This window comes from Sceloporus occidentalis, unplaced genomic scaffold (assembly GCF_023333645.1).
Source record: "Sceloporus occidentalis isolate IW3139 unplaced genomic scaffold, rSceOcc1.0.p SCAF_131, whole genome shotgun sequence".
Classification (NCBI taxonomy): domain Eukaryota; kingdom Metazoa; phylum Chordata; class Lepidosauria; order Squamata; family Phrynosomatidae; genus Sceloporus; species Sceloporus occidentalis.
Genome location: NW_028317111.1, coordinates 1,035,856 through 1,054,880, shown reverse-complemented (window position 1 = coordinate 1,054,880; position 19,025 = coordinate 1,035,856). Strand labels below are relative to the sequence as shown.

Genomic DNA, 19,025 nt, shown 5'->3' with positions numbered 1-19,025 from the left:
GAGATGGTCTTTCCCGGATTAAAGTGATCTTATTATCAGATGTCGAGTCGATCGTACAGTACTCTGAAAATATATTTGTAAATTTAAAATTAAAAAAACTTTCCAATTTAGGAATCTGAGATGGGAAGAAGACTGAATGGATAAAAAAAATAAAAAATTAAGCTCATTAAAATCTAATTCCGGGGGTGTTAAGGTAACCCTAAAAACGGGTTGATTGCAAGTGTCTTTTAAATTACTTTTAAATAACTAGAATTACTCTTTATTGGGAAATATTGCTTATTAACGCAACAAGGAAAAGTTGTCATAATTCTTAGGGGAGGACACATGACATGGGAGCATCAAATGAAGAATCAGATCTAAGAACCAACAATTTTAAAGCAAAACCATTCTTAATAGTTTGCCGACAGGCCAAGATCATATAGCAGAGAACTTACGTGAAAGAGAACTTACCTTCAAAGAAGAGCCCTTTCAGATTCACTAAATATACTTTTAAGTCTGAATCCATTAAATAAACATTTCATATGTTTATGACTATTTTTATTTTAACAATTGTTCTGACTTCAGTATGAAGACAGACGTTTCTACACTACAAAGCGAACAATTTAAAGACACAGAGAAACCATGCAATTAAGACAAAGTGCTATGTGGGAGAGCTTGGAATTTCAGCATGTCCTTAAAAATGCCTGCAGAGTAAATGAATGATGTGCTGAAAATGCATTTACATAAATAAGAGAAACATAACCACAGAAGACAGTACGGATATATAGACGTGTGTGTGTGTGTATGCAGGTATGTATGTATGCATGCATGTAGGTATGTATGTATGCATGCATATGTAGCAAAGACACACTGAAACAATGCTTTCTTAGACGCCATCCATCGCAGCAGAGAGAATTTCCTTGAGAAGAAAAATGGCTCCCAAAGCAGAGATTGTTTTGATAACCGAAGCCTTTGGACCGAATCGTTGCCTACGTCACCGGGCATTAAAGTCACTTTGCGGTTCTACTGAATCTCTCAGATCCTTATAAACTTACATGAACGTATTCATCGCTATTAGTTTCAAGGCTTTATTTTCAAGGATATGTCAAACTTTTAACACATGAGACTTCAACCCAGACACTAATGAACTATTATTAAAGTCTAGCGTACACTTACATAGCAATTTAGAACACTGTTTTGACTAAAGTAAAATCATCTTACTGTACAACTATATCCTTGAGACGCATGTACATATATCACATGTGTTAGATACACATACTATGTACAGACCAGGGAGCATAAACAGTAGTGAATGAGCAACAAGCCTACTGATAAAGCTATAGTAACACGAGTAAAAACATTTTAGCCCCCTCACACCATAAGAGTCATTGCTACAAAAAAAGACGCATCCTATAAAGATGACAAAGTAATTGCTAAGAAAAGGGGGTAAAACAAGTCCTGAGCTCCCTTTTTCCCTTCTCTGCTTAACCTTAAATTTCCTCCGTCTCCTCCATAAAAGAGTCAATCAACTCCATCATATTTACTCTTATGACTGCAAATAAATTCTACAAAGATGTAATACTGAACTCTATGGAAAATTTTCATTATTGCTCTTCTGATTCTGTATGCAGGCTGGTACGGTTATGTCTACTTAAGTCTCCAGGTAAGGACCAGATGATTGAAGCACTGGAAGCTGGAAATAGTGTAACACTTACTGTAGGTTACTTCAGCCCCAGTGCCATGAGCAGGCAATGTTAGTCGAGAAACCATGTTCCGCTTTCCGATCTCAAGGTTTCTGGAGGCACATAACTTTGCTCAGCCAGCATCTAGACAATTTACGCAGCACTTCATGCGATACATATATTCAAGGGGTATGACAAGACTAGAATTGACAGACTAAGACAAACCGATACATTAGGTGGAGAGGCTCGGAATGCAAGCTTACAATCTAGAGGGAATGGGGTGAGGACAGACATAGGGAACAGAGAAAGGTAAGGAGTAGTGTGGAGGTTGTATTAGTGAAAGGGAAGTTATGGTGCGGCTTCTCAGAAGAAGTGGGTTTGGAGACATGTTGGGAGGGAGGGTAAAAGCTGAAGGTTTGGTGGAGGTCGGTTCAAAGACATATCGGGCAGCCCAAGTGAAATCTTGTAGATGTGAAAAGGAGGCGGTGATAAGTGAGGTGGAGAGTATTAGCCCATGGGAGTCTGACAGCTTGATTATCCGCGTACTGGCAGGGAAATGTCCCTAGCCGGTGCAAAAACATAGGACGTACTATTATGTCCTTGGTCATCTAGACCAATTTTTGTAAGACATAATAGTATGTCCATCATGACGTGGTTAATTAAAGGGTTACTTTTGCCTTATAAGCAACATATAAGGACCTCCATAACACCACTCCTTTCTACATTTCTGCCCTCATAAACAAGTACTCCCCTATTCGATCTTTACATTCTACCCATGGGCTAAGGCTCTCCTCCCCCATATAACTGGAACCGACCTCCACCGAACCTCCAGCTTTCACCCTCCCTCCCAACATTCAAGAAAAACCCACTTCTTTGGAGAAGTCGCACCATAACTTCCCTGTCACTGATACACCCCACACTACCTCTTACCTTTCTCTGTTCCCTATGTCTGTCCTCACCCCATTGCCTCTAGTTTGCAAGCTTGCATTGCAAGCTTCTTCACCTAATGTATCAGTTTGTCTTAGTCTGCCAATTCTAGTCTTGTCATACCCCTTGAATATATGTATCGCATGAAGCGCTGGGTAAACAGTTGGCCATCTACTTAATTTAAAAGAAAAGCGGATCAGCATTTAACAGAAAGATTCTCAGTATTTTATTAGATTAATCTGTTCATGTACTTGAGGGAACGCATCAAGCTATCTGCTGACAAATCCGGTGTAAGAAAGCTTGGCACTAGAGCCGATTACATCAGGATAACAGAGAATGTCTGAAACATTAAAAGAAAAAGGTTCCTAGAGGGTCTATCCAGACCATCCTAAGACCTCTGATAAGCCCTGCTGGTGGATTACAGTCTTTCTTGCTTCTCTCTTCAAAAAAATTAAATATTAAAATATAATTAAACATTTGTCCCCAAGAGATAAGGGGTACCATTCCTTTCAAAGAGACATCCCTGAGGTCAACAAGTAGAATAATCAAAATTTGAGACCTTAGACATATTACAGGGATGTACAGCAATTACTAGAGACAACCATAAGTGTAAGTAGATAACATATACCCAGAGTCATAAAACACTTTGGTCATAAAACACATATTGCACCAATAGTAGATATATATATTCCCAAAAACACTTGGAATTACTTGTAGCCGTGGCTCCTGACCGGCTCACTCATTCATCAAGGGGCCCAAGACAAGTGCCTTGTGGTTAACCTAATCTTGAAACCAATGGAACAAGATAATTGTTTGTATGTCCTGAAACATGCTAGTGGCTGCTGTGTTACACGTTTTTTATACTAAGATTAATGATTTCCACTGTATACCAACTGCTCACACAGTGCTCTACAAAGTACACAATAAATGAAGTGATGTACCAACAAAAATATAACAGCGAAGACATGATGGCAGGGGAAACCTGAAATTCAAGAAAGGCATCGGAAGACAAGCTGACATATTTGATAATTAAGTGCAGATGACATGTTTTACAAGGAAGAGAAAAGAAACTCCGTAACCGAGGGGAAAATCTGATGCATTCTATATCATATGCAAGAAGCTACAAACACAATGCTGACTGAATTCCATAATTAACACTGGATGGATAAAATCTGTGGAAAACACAGAATGACAATGGTTCCTCTCAGCGGGACGGTAGAGGACAAGAGCGTCTGCAAGGATCTAGTTTTTAAACATACACAGGATTCAGCAGGACGACTCTTACAAGAGGATTTGGGAGAAAATCTAGGCATGGGTCAGACACTAATGGTGGGTGTTTTACATCCGAGTAGGCTGCACATATTTAATAGCCCAGATCAACAAAGGAGAAAATTGCAGGACACCGTGAAGATGTGGGGGCGAATTTGTACATGTGTATTGGTATAAGGATGTGGTAGAAGAGATTCTATAATTGTATAAATACACATTCAGGACTAGTTATTCCAATGTCCAGACCAGGAGGAAAGACCTAATTGTGCATAAAACCAAAGCTGGCAAAAGTTGACCTGTGTTGGATATTTTCCCTGATGTTCTGCATACAATTAATTCTATTAAAAAAAAAAATTTAAAAAAAATTTACAAAACAATGTAATTCATTAAATGAACATATACATGTTAGGGCTTTAAAAATGGTGGTAAGGAACACTGAAGCATTGGAGAAACTCCAGGAGAACACATTTTCAACAGTGCTATTTCAACTTCTCTGCTGAATACAAACGCGGCATTCGGATCCTCATTCCTTGTACTACTAAATGCCCAAACTCTTCCCAGAAAAGAAAAAAAAAAAATCTTTAATTATGTGAAATGCCTCGTTCACATTTTTTTTGGCCAGGAACTAATAGGTTGCTGCAACAGATATTTAATTTTAAAAAACAACTCATCATCCAAAGATGTAATTGCAAGCTTTTTTATTTTGTTTATTTTTACACAAAAGTGTTAAACTCAGTAGGTGGACCATACCATTAATGTCTGGTCTAAGTAGAAAAGCGCCTTTTTAATGTTATTTAGGTACTACAAAGGCTATTAATATTGTAGATGAGTCTACCTGATTAAACCATCATTCTTACTACATCATCCAATTTGCCATGCAGTCTTTATTACCTCCTGGCACTTTCCTCCCACCCAGCAGCATGTTCCTTCCTATTTGCCATTCCACTAAATTCTGGTTTCCAATTGGCCCAATATTAAACACATCTTAATTTACGACAGAGACGAAAAAGTGATTCACAGATCAAGCAATGAATATTTGCTTACTTTGGTACAGTTGATGTGCTAGGCACTGGGTACAAAATTATTTTCGACTTAGAAAATCTTGCTTTTACATTTTTTTTTTCTAAAAAGACAGCCACCTAGTTCGGAAAATTCTTAATTATCCAAATAACGGCAGAAACAATTTATCCTAAGCCAGGTCAAATTCATAGATCAATACCTCTCTAGGCCTATTCCATTTAAGAACAGTAAGTGACTAAGTCATAATATAAACACTTAAATATATGCTAAAAGTGCCAAGTGAATGGGATACATCTTTAAATGTAATTTGGGTGATTCCACAGCTCTGTCTGCTGTGGGAAAGGTCATGTAGACAGACATGATTTAAACTCTGTAAAGGAATCTTCAAGCAAGCACTTCGGTGACAGCCAATAATACAATAAATGCGGCTAAGTAGTTAGCTAGCAAACCTTAAAAAAAGGTAGAGAATAAATAAAGATTCTCAGTATACAAGAAGAAAAGAAGCGAAGAAATAACCGGGAGTCCAATCTAGCAAATCCAAGGCAGACAGATCCAGAATGCAACCCTCCAAAAAAAAAAAAAATTAAAAAAAAAGTGGAATTTATTATAAATCATTGCTGAATGTTCAGAAACATTAGGCAGACGGCGTGCCAGTTCCGCTGACTTTCATAGAGACAATAATAAACTAAGAAAAAGATGTGAGGAAATGAGAAGAATGACATGGAGAGCCTTCAACAGAGTATTGTACGACTTCTGCGCTCCATATGCTTTAACACAAGTTAGAATTTTTGCTGTATTTGTACTCTCTCCAATTCCTCATGAGTCAGAAAAATTAAAAAGCTATATCCTTATGGATGCCAGGAAAGGCCTTACCACGATCCTTTTGTCAAAAAAAAAAAAAAAAAAAAGAAAAAAAAAAGCGAGGGAGAGAAAAGCCACAGTAGAAGGCTGTCCCAATTTGAGAGCCTCTGATGTCATCAACCACATGATTCTGCCTCTCCACTAACGTAGCTTGCAAAAAAAAAAGTAGTTTTAAAGGTTTTGCTTTTTTGGATTGTGTGAATGCTTCATTCGCCTCACAAACAACCACAGAACCACAAGTGCGGTGCAAACTTTCTCCGGGAGGACGGTGCGGAGCCTCTGGTTTTTAAATGGTTAATCTTCGCAGGTCACTACCAGCCTTCAAGACCACCATTGTCAGTAAGTGCTCTTAAACCACATTATATGAAGTAATAACGGTCCCTTATTCTTTATTTGACATGGAAGGGGGCTGGGGTTAAATTCCGATGCCACATTGTCCTCTCTTTTGCAATGACTGCTTATATGACAGTGTGACGATGTGTATAGTCTGAGAATCAAAGATGTAAGCACCTTGAATGACCATGGTTTGTATTTACAGTCTGAGGCATCCAGGGATATTTTCTGCCGGGACGTACAAAATAAAAAAAGAAAAAAAACTCGAGGGGCCACCGGACAAGATTACGCTACAGTGGACTATGGCGTCAAACAGCCTCTTCAGCTCGGTGACACCATGTCAGCAAAACTACTTTTGGGGTAAGTACCTATTAAGTATGGTCGTTTGCCTTAACCTGCACAGCTTTGAAAGAACAAGTGACAGATAAGACACGAGCTAGAATATACATACACTTTACTTACGGGACCGGCACACATCAGCGGCCACAAACTACAGGCCAAAAACACCCACCTGCACTAAAATGGACAGAACTGCATAAAAAAAATGAAGGCGTTCGAAGTAAAACATTAAATTCTATTGTACACATGCAAAAAAATAAATAAAAGCATATGCCCCACTCCTCTAGATAAACACGCTCTTGTAATAGATGCTCTGGAGCTTGACTGCCAAACATAGCAATGAGATCGACATGTGCCGGGTGAAGCACCTGGAAAGGCATTCAAGTGGCCGGGAAGGTAGAGTTATGTACAGCACAGAGTTTATTAACTCACCTAATCATTTCAGTGAGTTCACTCAAATTCCCTTCCTACTTCCAGGCACCCAACTGTTTCAAGGAAATTAGGAAAAATAGGATTTAACCGCAGCGCTCCTAAAACACATCACGCTATTTGATGCACTGTGAAGTGAGCTGTTACTTGGCAAGATTTGCACGTATGTAACGTATGTGAAGCGCTCCTAGGTGCAGAGGACACGCTGCGATAGACTCGTTACAATAACGCAACTTCGCTTGTAACAAAAATGTTTCCATCAATAAATTACAGAGCACCGTCACACTGAGAAATAAAATCAGATTGACATTTCTCTAGCAGCAACTAACCTACGCCAATAGAGGTTGTTTTCTAAAGCAGTAAACACAGATGTCTGCAGGAAATACTATAAATATAATAAAAAAAAACAAAAAAAAACAAAACTATACAAACAGTAGAAATACACATAAAACACATTTACTAATAAATATATATAATATATATATAATAGGAATGTGTGTGCAATCAGTCATAAAAAAAGGCAATTTTAGAATACCCATAGGTACCATTCATAAAATCTGCCAAAATATTACAGAAATGAATACAGCTTCTGCTCCAGATCCCTTGAGATATCAGTGAAGGGTTAATGGGACTCACACAGACAATGTCTAAACAGGGAATTGTTCCACGTTTCTGTACGCTTGGAAAAAGTTGAACAGAGTTTTCTTCTTATTTTTTTTTGACGGGTTATTGAGACAGATCTGTATTCATTCCGGCTGAATCATCTTTTGACGCTGCTAGGCAGACTTACTTGCTACAGAGCACTTACAGCATTTTCTGAATCCACTCCATGACGAGACACTCGTGTTGGTATTGGCGTTTGTATTTTTCCCCCTTGGATTCTCAAACAAAAATGCTACATAAACTTTATTTAAAAAAAAAAAAACAAAAAAAAAGCGAGGGGAACACACGGATCCCTTTGGAGACGAATACCTGGAGGGTAAAGACCCTTTCCGGGCCCTCCTACTACTGCGTTTCAATTGGCTGGCTTAGAGCAAATTTAAATACAGTCAGCTACGGTCACAGCAACGTCAGGGTTACACAGTCGTGCAAAAAAACTGAACTGATATATATTCCATTGGGACATGCCTAAAAAAAGAAAAAAATTTAAAAAAAATGGAAAAAAATAAAAATAAAGATTTCAATAAAGTTAAGATAAAATAAGGCGAACTTTCTACGATGGGAGTAGGATTTGATGTCCCATTCAGATACTATAAGCAGAGCTTCTAAGAAAACATGTCAGTCACTTGTAGGCCCCCCATGAGAACGGACCCATGAAGTCTAGGTACCCCCTCGGTAACTGGGGAAAAAAAGAAACGCGTTACCGGATCGTAGCATCGAGGGTAGCCAGACCACATTATCCCTGTGTTTACAAGAGGAAACACAGTTTACATGTATAGGGATTTTTTTTCTACGCGTACTTCCAGAAGAGATTAGGACAAATTCAGCTGGCTAGAATTATCATAACACTACCGAGCTGATCATTTAATTCATCTTTTAGAGGGTCAGTACGAAGCACACTTAGATACCGAAGGAGCGGGGGGTTTGCTACAAGAATAGGGGGCTTCTATTAACAGGATGAGTTCTAGTGGAGGATATGCAATGCAAGGTCCCTGCATAAATTGTGTTTTAGGTAAAACTTAACCTAATAGACATTAAAAAAGTAAACTAGTCACAATCAGAAGGCCTGCGGACATTTGTAATCACAGCGTTAGTTATGAGACATTCATGGCGCATGTAAAGCGTAACAATCCGTCTTGCGGAATTCACATACCCTGGGATTACGATGCGCCCGCTTGTAAGAACGAACCCTAACGGGTCCCAGTCTGACCGGTGTATATTTTTCCTGTCTGTCAGCCTTTTAAGTCTCAGCCTCTTCGTTTATTTTCGTTACACCAAATTGGCTAATTGTTGGGCCTACTTCTTAAAAGATTGGCGTAACGGCTTTCACCCAGCATGCCGTATACAGAACAGACGTAATCATTCGCTGTGTAAAGGCTCGAATAATACATAGACTGTAAACCTTAACATAATGTAGGACGATATAACGGCCCTTGACCGACAAAAAATTTAAATATTCATCACCGCTTTATGCTTTCCTGGCAATGAGTGGGTTAAAAGTTATGCAAATGCCGGGGAAAATACTTAAGGTGATAAACTACATCGAACAGCATACACAGGCTTTAAGTTTTAGGGTTCTTTCCCCCCTCACCTTTAACCCTTGCATTGCTCGTTCACCTGCCCGACACGGAGTAAAACATACGATTAAACAAAACGGTTTAGGACGTCCCTAACAGTAGAAAAGAGACTAGATAGGAAACGTTACATATGAAAGCTTTTATATTCATTGCATATTTTAAAAAAAGTTGTGTAGAACGCCCCCCCCCCAAAAAAAAAAACCTACACTTTTATTTCTGTGGCATTTAGGTATATTTTAACAGGAAATCAAAATATGAAATCACCAGCTTTTAAAAATGTGAAAACGTCAAAGTCACATTTAAACTACACGTATCCTTCTAAACGCCGGAGTCCGAGCCGAAGAAATAATTACATATCAGCAAGCCGAATTATTCGCACTATTACAAAAAAAAAAACACCTCTCCATTACAAGTAAATTACAACATAATATAATTATACAGCGCAATTCTTCATTACAGCATAATTTAAAATAAAATATAATATATATATATATACTAAAAAGAAAGATATTTAAAGCCCCAAGACATCCTGTTTCTTTACAAACACAGCAACAATCACTCCAAGAAATATTAGATGCCCACCTTTAAGACTTGGTTTAAAATTACATTTTCATTTAAAAACATACAAATCTCTCTGTTTTAGCACGGCTGAGGAGGATATTATATAAAAACTAACACTTAATGCAAATTGGCTGCTCAGTGTTACCTACCACATAAAACACTCAGATTTCAAGATAACAAATGACTTTTCCGACTGAGAAACAAATCGCTCTGCGTTCCGCTGCGTCCGTCGTCTATCGGCTTTCAGAACAAAGTACACTTATGTTGATTATGATATTTTTTAACTCTGGGAGACAGACGGCGACAATCTTAAAAACCAAAAAAAGACCAAAATTTTTTACAGAGCCGGCAAAATTAAACTTTATTCAATTGAATCTTTCACAAATCAATCCTCTCAATGAAAACCCTCTGAGTTACATTATGCAATTACAAGCATTTTCTGCTGTCTCAAAATCCATGTGTTTTTAATTTTTGTGCCCTTGGTGGTCCTAAAATATTGTATCAGCAAGTGTGTGCGCGTGTAATACTATAAATATATTTCTAATCGCACAAATTTTTCTTTTCTTTTTTTACTTTATTTACACACACACACACATATACACATATACACACATTGTATTTGTAATACCGATTAAAATAATCATTTTCAGTGAATATTTCAAGCGCACAAATACAAAATCCATTACATTTAAAAATATGTATTATGCTGGAGTATCTTCTTTCAATTGAAAGATCTAGATGAGAATAAAAAGTCACTTTGGTTTTAAATTAAAAAAAAAAAAAACTGAATAAATTCAGACCCAATCAACTCAGAGACTAATAGCTTAAAATAAATAACCCCAAAACTAAGAGAACTACAATGCAACCAAGACTCCGTAAAGGCATAACAGTTGAATTTGTACGCAGAATCCTCCCTCTGTCAAACGCAATTCTGAATATATGGGGGAAGAGAGGCGTACATTCATATTAACTATGAAAATAAACTGCAATTCTGGTTGCATTTTCAATACTGTTGACAAATCATATTCGTGTAGCCTGTTTGAGTAATAAAACAGTTAAAACCTGCTAATTTACTACACATTGTTAAAATGCTGAGGAAACGCTCAGGACAAATGTGTTTCAACTGTATGTCTCATTAATGAGGAAAATCATTATTAGATAAAACCATTTAGATATTTTGTGATTGTAAATACACAGAATTTATTTAGCGCCATCAATGACTGCTTAGCTGTAACATAATCGGAACAAGTGGTACAAATAAAGGTGAGGAAGACCCTGAGAAAGAGCCGTATTACACAAATTCATGACCTGATACATAAGACACACGCAGGAAAAAAAAAAAAAAAAAAAAAAAAAAAAAAGGATGTACACAGATGTATCTTTAACCACTTTAATCGTTGTGATGTCCCAAATAATCACACTAAAATATAGAATGACAACACATACTTTACACTGATAAGTGACCGCCTATTTCCTCGTGAAACATCATCCTCTCTCACTAGTACAGCTTATGGCATCTGAATTGATCCTATTTACACGAGGTGAATACACTGTTACACTTAAACCCTCTTCTTCACAATTTAAATTGCTTATCTTGAAATGACTTTTTAAAAAGTTACGATATTTGATACAAAAAACACAATATTTACCTTTAGCATTAAATGTGTGACAATTTGGACAGGTGGCCTCATGTACTCTCCGGATGGCGAATCTACATTGACGGAGTTTAAGTCAACGGCGCATTCAAAAGGGGCTCTGCTATGCCAGACCATATTATCAAACCTTCAATTTACAATCTACTCCCCCTGCCTACCAGAATAGTATATGTTGATATTGTTATGGCCAAAAAACACAGCATTAAAATCACATTAATTTATTTCCTGTAAAAGAAGAATATAATTAAGAAGTGACCCGTGCTTTTAATTTTGATAAGCGCAATGATTTGAATTTCTTTAATATTGTGTCTCGGGTGATAATACGTATTACATTAGTATACCGTTATAACCGTCTTACCTGTGTATGCGCAGACTGCCAGATTAGTAATAATTTAAATTATTAGAACGCGTCTATTTCCCAGAATCCTTCGAGACGACTACCGACAGGCTCTGAGATGATCCCATTTTTAGGCAGTCAGGGAGAGAGAACGTAAACCTTCCTTTAAAAAAAAACATGGTTTCTTCTACAAATAAATAGAAGCCTCGCTACTCAAGAAGCTAAACAGTTCACCCCAGGATAATGTAAACGAGGAGAGAAGGGCTACAAAGCTGCTGTCACCTTCTCAGCGATTACAGAGATTTGGGAGGTGGGGGGGGGATCTAGAATTAATATACAACTAAATATCCATTTTAACATTCACTAGTACATTCCATACGCACCGTAGGATAGCGACCTACAGAACAGTCTCCAGTGTATACAACTTTTACCACAACATATATAAAATATGATATATCTATCTATCTTTGGGTGAACGAGGAGCCATCATGCCATAACTGGTTATTACGCTATTATATTGGAGTGTCAATGAGCCTAGGGATGCTATTACTATTGTTTCACAGACAAGAGGCGGGGGAACCATTCAAAAACGCTGTATGTTTAATGTATGTAATATTGTGACATTCAGAGATTGTGAAATGCAGGTAATGCCGTAACATCAGGTACAAAAGGCTCTCTTACATCTGCAAAACGACAGGTGTAAAGCATATGTTTAATTTATCATGAGCAGCATTAGAAGATATTTGTGTACCCCGAGAGTTAGTACAAGCCCCCTGGCATTTAGGCATTTTAGGCAGCAGATTTAACCATGATCGTTTTTTTTTGCGGACTAAACGCTGCGCAGTAACTATTCAATTCAATAGAAATAACTATAAACAGAGAATTTGACAGCAGATAAGGATCAGTCAATCTATTTAGTCTGCCCATTTTTTCTTAATTGTTGATCAGTTAACGAACTTGTCGTATGCAGAGTAGCCACGTGTTTAGATTCCCTCATCTTCCCCAGGTCCTGAACATATTACAGCCAAATAGACTGAAGACAAGCATGCTTCTGCATAGATGAGGTCCACCCAACAAAATTGGTATGGGTGACAATGGGGATGTTGTACGAATGTTGGTACATTCGTCTAGGGGACAGGGGAAGCAGGTGGCCGCGAGCCCTATGCTTTTATAGCGAGCAGTAGCTTGTTCTCCGTCTCATATTGATCTATATTGACGATCCTTAAATTTATTGGTTTTTCAGCGCAAATCCCTCCTTCCATAACTTCGCTTTCACGTTGCATATAAAACACAGTAATAGATCCTTGCAGCCAGACCCAGTCGTGCACAGAATTTTTTTTCCCCTACATTGTAAAGATGTAAATGTGCAGCGAAAGGTCAGCAAAGGGTTACAGATTTCATTTTTTTTTTTTTTTTTTTTTTTTTTTGAGGGAACCCTTAAAAAAATAAATAAAATCTTTAAACGTGGATCTCAATGTTTCACAATGAAAAAAAAAATAAAGATCATAAACAGATGATAAACGTATAGAAGCGCCTTCGCTTTATACATTTAACTGGTGCTTCTGAGTCTTGAGCATAATTAGAACATCGTACTATTAAGGGTTACCAATTCAAAAAATATAAACACGTGTGTCTGAAATGTTGTTTTTTTCCCCCACCTTTTTGTGTTGCCGTGTATGTGTATAGCCACAAGCTGATTAATTAGTGTTATGACCCCGCCGAGCGGCGGGTGACCCGTGCAGACACCCCATGCAGGGTCGCTGTGTTATTCGGCTTCGCAGCGAGCGACCGGTCACTCCGTTTACACTTTTATTTCCCACAATGTGTCTTGGTAGCGGCTTGGGCTGCTTCACCAAAATCCCTCTTCCAACCACAATGTGAAAATAAAACCCCTTTTGAAGCCGGTGGGTTTCACGCAACACGATAGTCGAGTTGTATGAAGTAATCTAAGGGGTGCAACATGTGCCATATTGGATGTTTTGAAAGATTTATTCTTACTTGATATTTATGTTGCTTTGGGTTGGGAAGAGAGCAAAAGATGTATAGCATTTAGTGAAATATCACAAAGGCCAAGCAAGAATACAACTGGGAACGTATTAAATGTTACTATAAATCATGGAATGCTCAGTATATAACAGACTTAGAAGTGCCGTAAAGATCTGTTATTTTTAATGAAATGTTTAATATGTAAACCTTATATATAATTATACCGTTTCTTTCTTCTCCATATGTTAGAACCGGACTTTATGCCCAAACAACCAGTTTAATTATAGACACTAAACATATAATAAATTGTTAAAATATATATTGAGTCCTGCAAACCAAGGGAACAGAGGGAGTAAACGAACAGGTCCTCCAAAAGATGCAACCAGGTAGACGTCAGTGAACAAAAAACAAGGCAAGGTCGTTGGGGAAATCAAAGCTGAGTTTGGACTGTTAGTAGACCTCGATGGGTCACTCGGCTACCTACAAAGATGAAGGTACAATTTGGTAATAATTGTATTGTCAACAGACCTTTTGTGTCATTTTCAAAGACAAAGTACCACTAAATTGATATTTATTGTGAAAGAATAGAGAAACAGAAGAAAGAACTCTAGTGTTTGGAAGCAAATTTGAAAAAAAATAAAAAAGTGTATATATATACATACACACACACACACACACACACACACACACACACACACACACACAGGTGAACAATTGCAAGTGTACCAATAATAAAAAATATATTTCTTTTTAATTAACAACTCATGGAAAATAAAATATCCTTACTATATTGGATAAGTATTGTTGATTCTATTAGACGACTCAAGGAGTTAAACGCAAACTTATTTCTCTCCTCCATGACTTCACTTGCGCCATAATTGTGCCAAACCATTGTTTACTTATCCGTCTAGGTCAGATATCTTATATCTGAATCCACTTTGTGGTTTTAAAAGGAGAAAGACACGGCGGCTGCCGATGAAACAGCCTTTCATTGTTCGACTACATTTAAGAAAGAAAGAAAAAAAAAAAAAAAAAAAAAAAAGAATGGTTACAATCATCAAGGCTTATTACACTAATTCTAAAGGTCATCCGCATAGATAACTGTATAAAATCAACAACCTTTAGCCAAATCAAATGAAATAATCTGCAGGCAGCGCACGGTCTCCAGAAATTACTGTATTACAATTGGGAGAATAAAATTCCCGGGACGCAGCCAGTCTGCTTTTAAACAGGACTACATCTGAGATTTTCAGTGCCCTCTCTACATGGCAAATATAAAAAACTGTTCTATTTGTTTAAATAGAGCATTAAATAAGAACAATGATCTTGTTTTGAAGGCAACATTACTATTAAAGAGGAGTCTGGGAAAACAATAAAAGTAAGAAAAATAAAAAAAGATGGCTATTTACTCTTTTATGGATATTAACCAATTTATGAGATCATTGTGACTGTACGAGAGAAAATGGTCCTCTGTCACATATTCCAAGAACTATATCACTCATATAATATTTTTGTGTGCTTCAAATTTAAAAAATAAATCTCTGGCTGCATGTATTGGGAGTTGCACATCATTAGCAGCTGGGGGGGGGGTAAGTGGGCCACCCAGGGAGATAGTCAAACCCCTATACAGGCAAACTGATATTTTAATAAATCCTAATAAACGATCATATTTTAAATTAAAAAGACACTTTCTACTCCAAAAATAGCAAGTAGGTCTGAAAATCTCAGCAAACTACATTCGTTATTATCAAAAATTTTTAGACGCCACAAGTTGGGGTCCCCCCCCCCCTTGCATGGGCCGGATAATATTTCAGCTTCTAATATGAAAGCTGCCTGTAATGACTTTATGGTAGAAGTAGCTGTTATGCGTGTAATACCCAGCAAAACCCTTACAAATCCATAGGAACAAAAATATATATAAAACATAGTTAGCGAAGCATGATAAAAAGGTCCACGGAAAACACAGCCGGTCATTATCACGTCTTCCTGATAATGGCTGATATTACTCATGTATAAGGAGTGATTTAAAAGTCATTAGTATAACGGGACGGGCGTCGGGTTTCTGCGAGTGGAAACGCGGCCGTTCAATAAAAAAAAAAAAAAAAAAAAAAAAAGGCACCTTTTAAATCGCTACCTACCTGGGTCTGAGCGATATTATGAACGGCTATTAAAGCGCCGAGACTTTACTGCACTCCACCCTGTGTTCGCTGTATAAACATCCTTTAAGCCAAGTATTTCAACTGTTATAAAGAGGTGTTAAAACGAGGGTAACTGTAATAGGATTTAATGGGGTAAAGTGCCAAAACAAAGGAAGCTATATAGCTGAGGAGAACAGCATTAAACCGTGAAAAGGAAAAGCAGGGGGAAAGCGGGGACGGGGGGAGTCGGTGGCTACTGTGTCCAGAAAACATTTCAAATAAGGAACGACGAACAAAAATGCTGGACTATGGCTCTTTTATACAGCATACCGTCCACACAAAATGCACACATACAATTACACACAAACTATACACACACACACAGAGTGGCTCCTGCTGGTCTTTTTCTTCTTCTAATTATTCAGACATCTATTGATGAACAATATCCTGATTCCTACATGATTTATCCAGTCTCACGTATGAATAGTGGAAGCAGAACCCCATTATTAGTAAGTTTGCAAAACAACAGATTTTTATAATTACTTTTTAAGTCTATTGTTGCCGCCGAAAGGCTTCTCCGTCTATCAACTACTTTACTCCTGTAACATAGTCCTTCCGGCATATTGATCACCAGCCTTCAGTCCTCGTGCTTCAAATCCTGCCTTATGCATCCCAAAATATTTAATGGATATTGTCATATATTTTGGTTCTTCGTGTTATCTTGTAAGGTAAATATATGAGGCGGCTCCGGATAGGCGGTTATGCATTTTATTATTACGTATTTAGTAATATGTACCGATACCGGTCAAAAATCCAGGAGAACCTCTGCCAAAGCATTACTAACCCAACAATATAATATACATTCTACATCCAAAGGAGGGCATTCGCCTTCATAGGGACTGACTTTAGTAAACCTATATGCCCTGTATATTATTATTATTATTATCTTGTATTTAGCGCCAACAATTTACGCAGCGCTTAATACAATACATATACTAAGACAGATACATTAGGTGGATCGGCTCAGCTCACATAATAGGAGGATATCCGACTCCTCACACTTCACCCACCATCTACTTCATTCTACACGTTCACCGTTACAATTCAATGCCTTATTCACTAATAATTCTTTCCTACTCATGCACAGTGAGAAGAAGCCGCAGTACTCTTAAGATCAAAACTAGGAAAAAGAGCGTTAATTAGCAGAACACCAAAATATTTGGGTTAGGTCTTATTTTAATCTAAAAAATGAAGAGGCCCATTCTTTGCACACAAAACAAACAAATACGCTCAGCTGATAACACACGCAAGAACTTGTCACTGCATAATATTTCACATTTATTATCGGTAGCTCTGTATAAAAAAGTTATCATAAGATCATAGCGTTGGAGGATACCCAGATACTAGTTCTCCTAGCAATAGAGGGGGATACGTTATGCGTTATACATTAAACTATTCGTATAAAAGGAAATATTCTGGTTCAGAAGGGGCACGCAATGTATGGGTTTGCGGAATGTTGTTTGCCCCCCATATTGGTGTCGAAGAGGTTAACGTAAACTCCGGGCAATTTGTAGGCATTCATAGCTCCCCAAACCCTCCCGCACAATAAAAATAATAGCTACCCTTTTTGGAGAGAGGTGGGAGGTAAAGCTCCTGTGTGCGACCTCCTTCTTGGGGGGGGGGGGGTTTGGTGTGTGTGTGTGTGTGTGTGTGTGTGTGTGTGTGTGTGTGTACAGGCTGTGCCAAAAGCGCGGCCCCCGTGTGCTACTTTTCTCCCGGCATCGTTATTTTCTTTCTATTCAAGTGGCGTGAGGCTGCAAATATTTTCAGAGAGCGTGCCCGGCTTTATAAGACCCCAGTTATGGGTATTTCAACGTGGGTGGCGACTGCAGGAGGTCTGCTTCACGGACCACAATGCAACTATATGCTTTATTGCACAAAGCTTCCTTTTCATCGATACGTACGCCGTTATCCCTGCCCTCCATGCGCAAGTTCACAGCCGTTTTAACCTCTCTGCTCCCTGCTCGGCTTTTTAATAGTCACTGTACAATGTGCATGTACCATATATTTATAATTCCATTATAATTTGAGAAAACTTTTTACAAAAGTCTTTTTTTTTTTTTTACAATTCTTATAACCGAGACAGAGTCATAAAACCAATCTGCCAGGATTCTGTAGAAATAGGGAAAAAAAGTGTTTGTCTGGGCACAGACTTGTGTTGAAATGTCCATTTTCAGACGTCTATCTTTTAAATTAGGCTTTTCATCCGCTGCTTGTACTGCAAGCGAGCGCTGTGAACATGATACATTAATGATTGACAAGCGGCGTGGTATAAACTGCTAGCGCTCCGATGTATTGGGTAACAACGAACGCATGTTCATGTGAAACCGTTGGGATGGAGTTTGTGCGCGCAGACATTATCTAGGGCTTATTTGCAGAAATGTATCTTTTTCTAAATTCTACTTGTACAATACTATGTGGGAATATATTTCTACCCAACATCCCATACTGGTAAAAATGTAGGTCGGTGCTAGGAAGAAAAACAAAACAAAACATGAGGAGAAAAAAAAAAGGTTTAGATACTAGAGTATCAAAAAAAGTTAAATCGCACTGAAATAATTTTCTGCATTTATACCATTGGACTAAAATGGTTACCCATGCAATTACTATAAAAAAAATCAAAATATGTTTTTGTTTTTTTTCACTTGATTAAGCAACATATATGTAGATTTTTATCTGAATTACTAAAAGTTACCAAGTTACTAAAACAACACACTATTATTGCCACGTTTTAATATACAAAACCTCTTTGGATTAAGATACATGTATCCAGTTTATTTAAAATTTTAAAGCCTAAAGGTATAATTAGCTATAAAAAAATAAGCAAGGCTATATTGCTGGAAGGAGGTTTAAAGGATATAAAAGTAAAAATATCTGTCTCTTTAAACACTCATTACTATGAGCTACAAACCAATTTATAATAAAAAAAAAAAAAAATTCCGATTCATTGCCTGATTCAAAACTTCAACACAGTCTTTTATAGCTTACGGTGCTTGTTCCTTGGTGCTTTAAAAAATTAATAAAAAATCTTATATTATATATATATATATATATATATATATATATATATATATATATATATATATATATATATTACTTGGCTATAGAAGAAGCGGAGACAGCATCCATCCAACAATTATCTGATAATTTAATATGTACGCAATACATACTTCACAGTAGCGTGTCCACACTGGGAAACTGCGTAAAATATG

General features: G+C 37.5%; 1 protein-coding gene across 1 annotated transcript in view; it reads left to right on the top strand.

Moving 5' to 3' along the window:
• Nucleotides 1-5,939: 5,939 nt before the first annotated feature.
• Nucleotides 5,940-19,025, top strand: part of RUNX2 (RUNX family transcription factor 2) — a 91,245-nt gene continuing 78,159 nt past the window's right edge. Inside the window, exons 1-2 of the mRNA XM_089499186.1 lie at nt 5,940-6,146; nt 6,368-6,431. Of these exons, the coding sequence (XP_089355312.1) occupies nt 6,374-6,431 (58 nt within the window). The 5' untranslated portion in view covers nt 5,940-6,146; nt 6,368-6,373. The remainder of the gene's footprint in view (nt 6,147-6,367; nt 6,432-19,025) is intronic.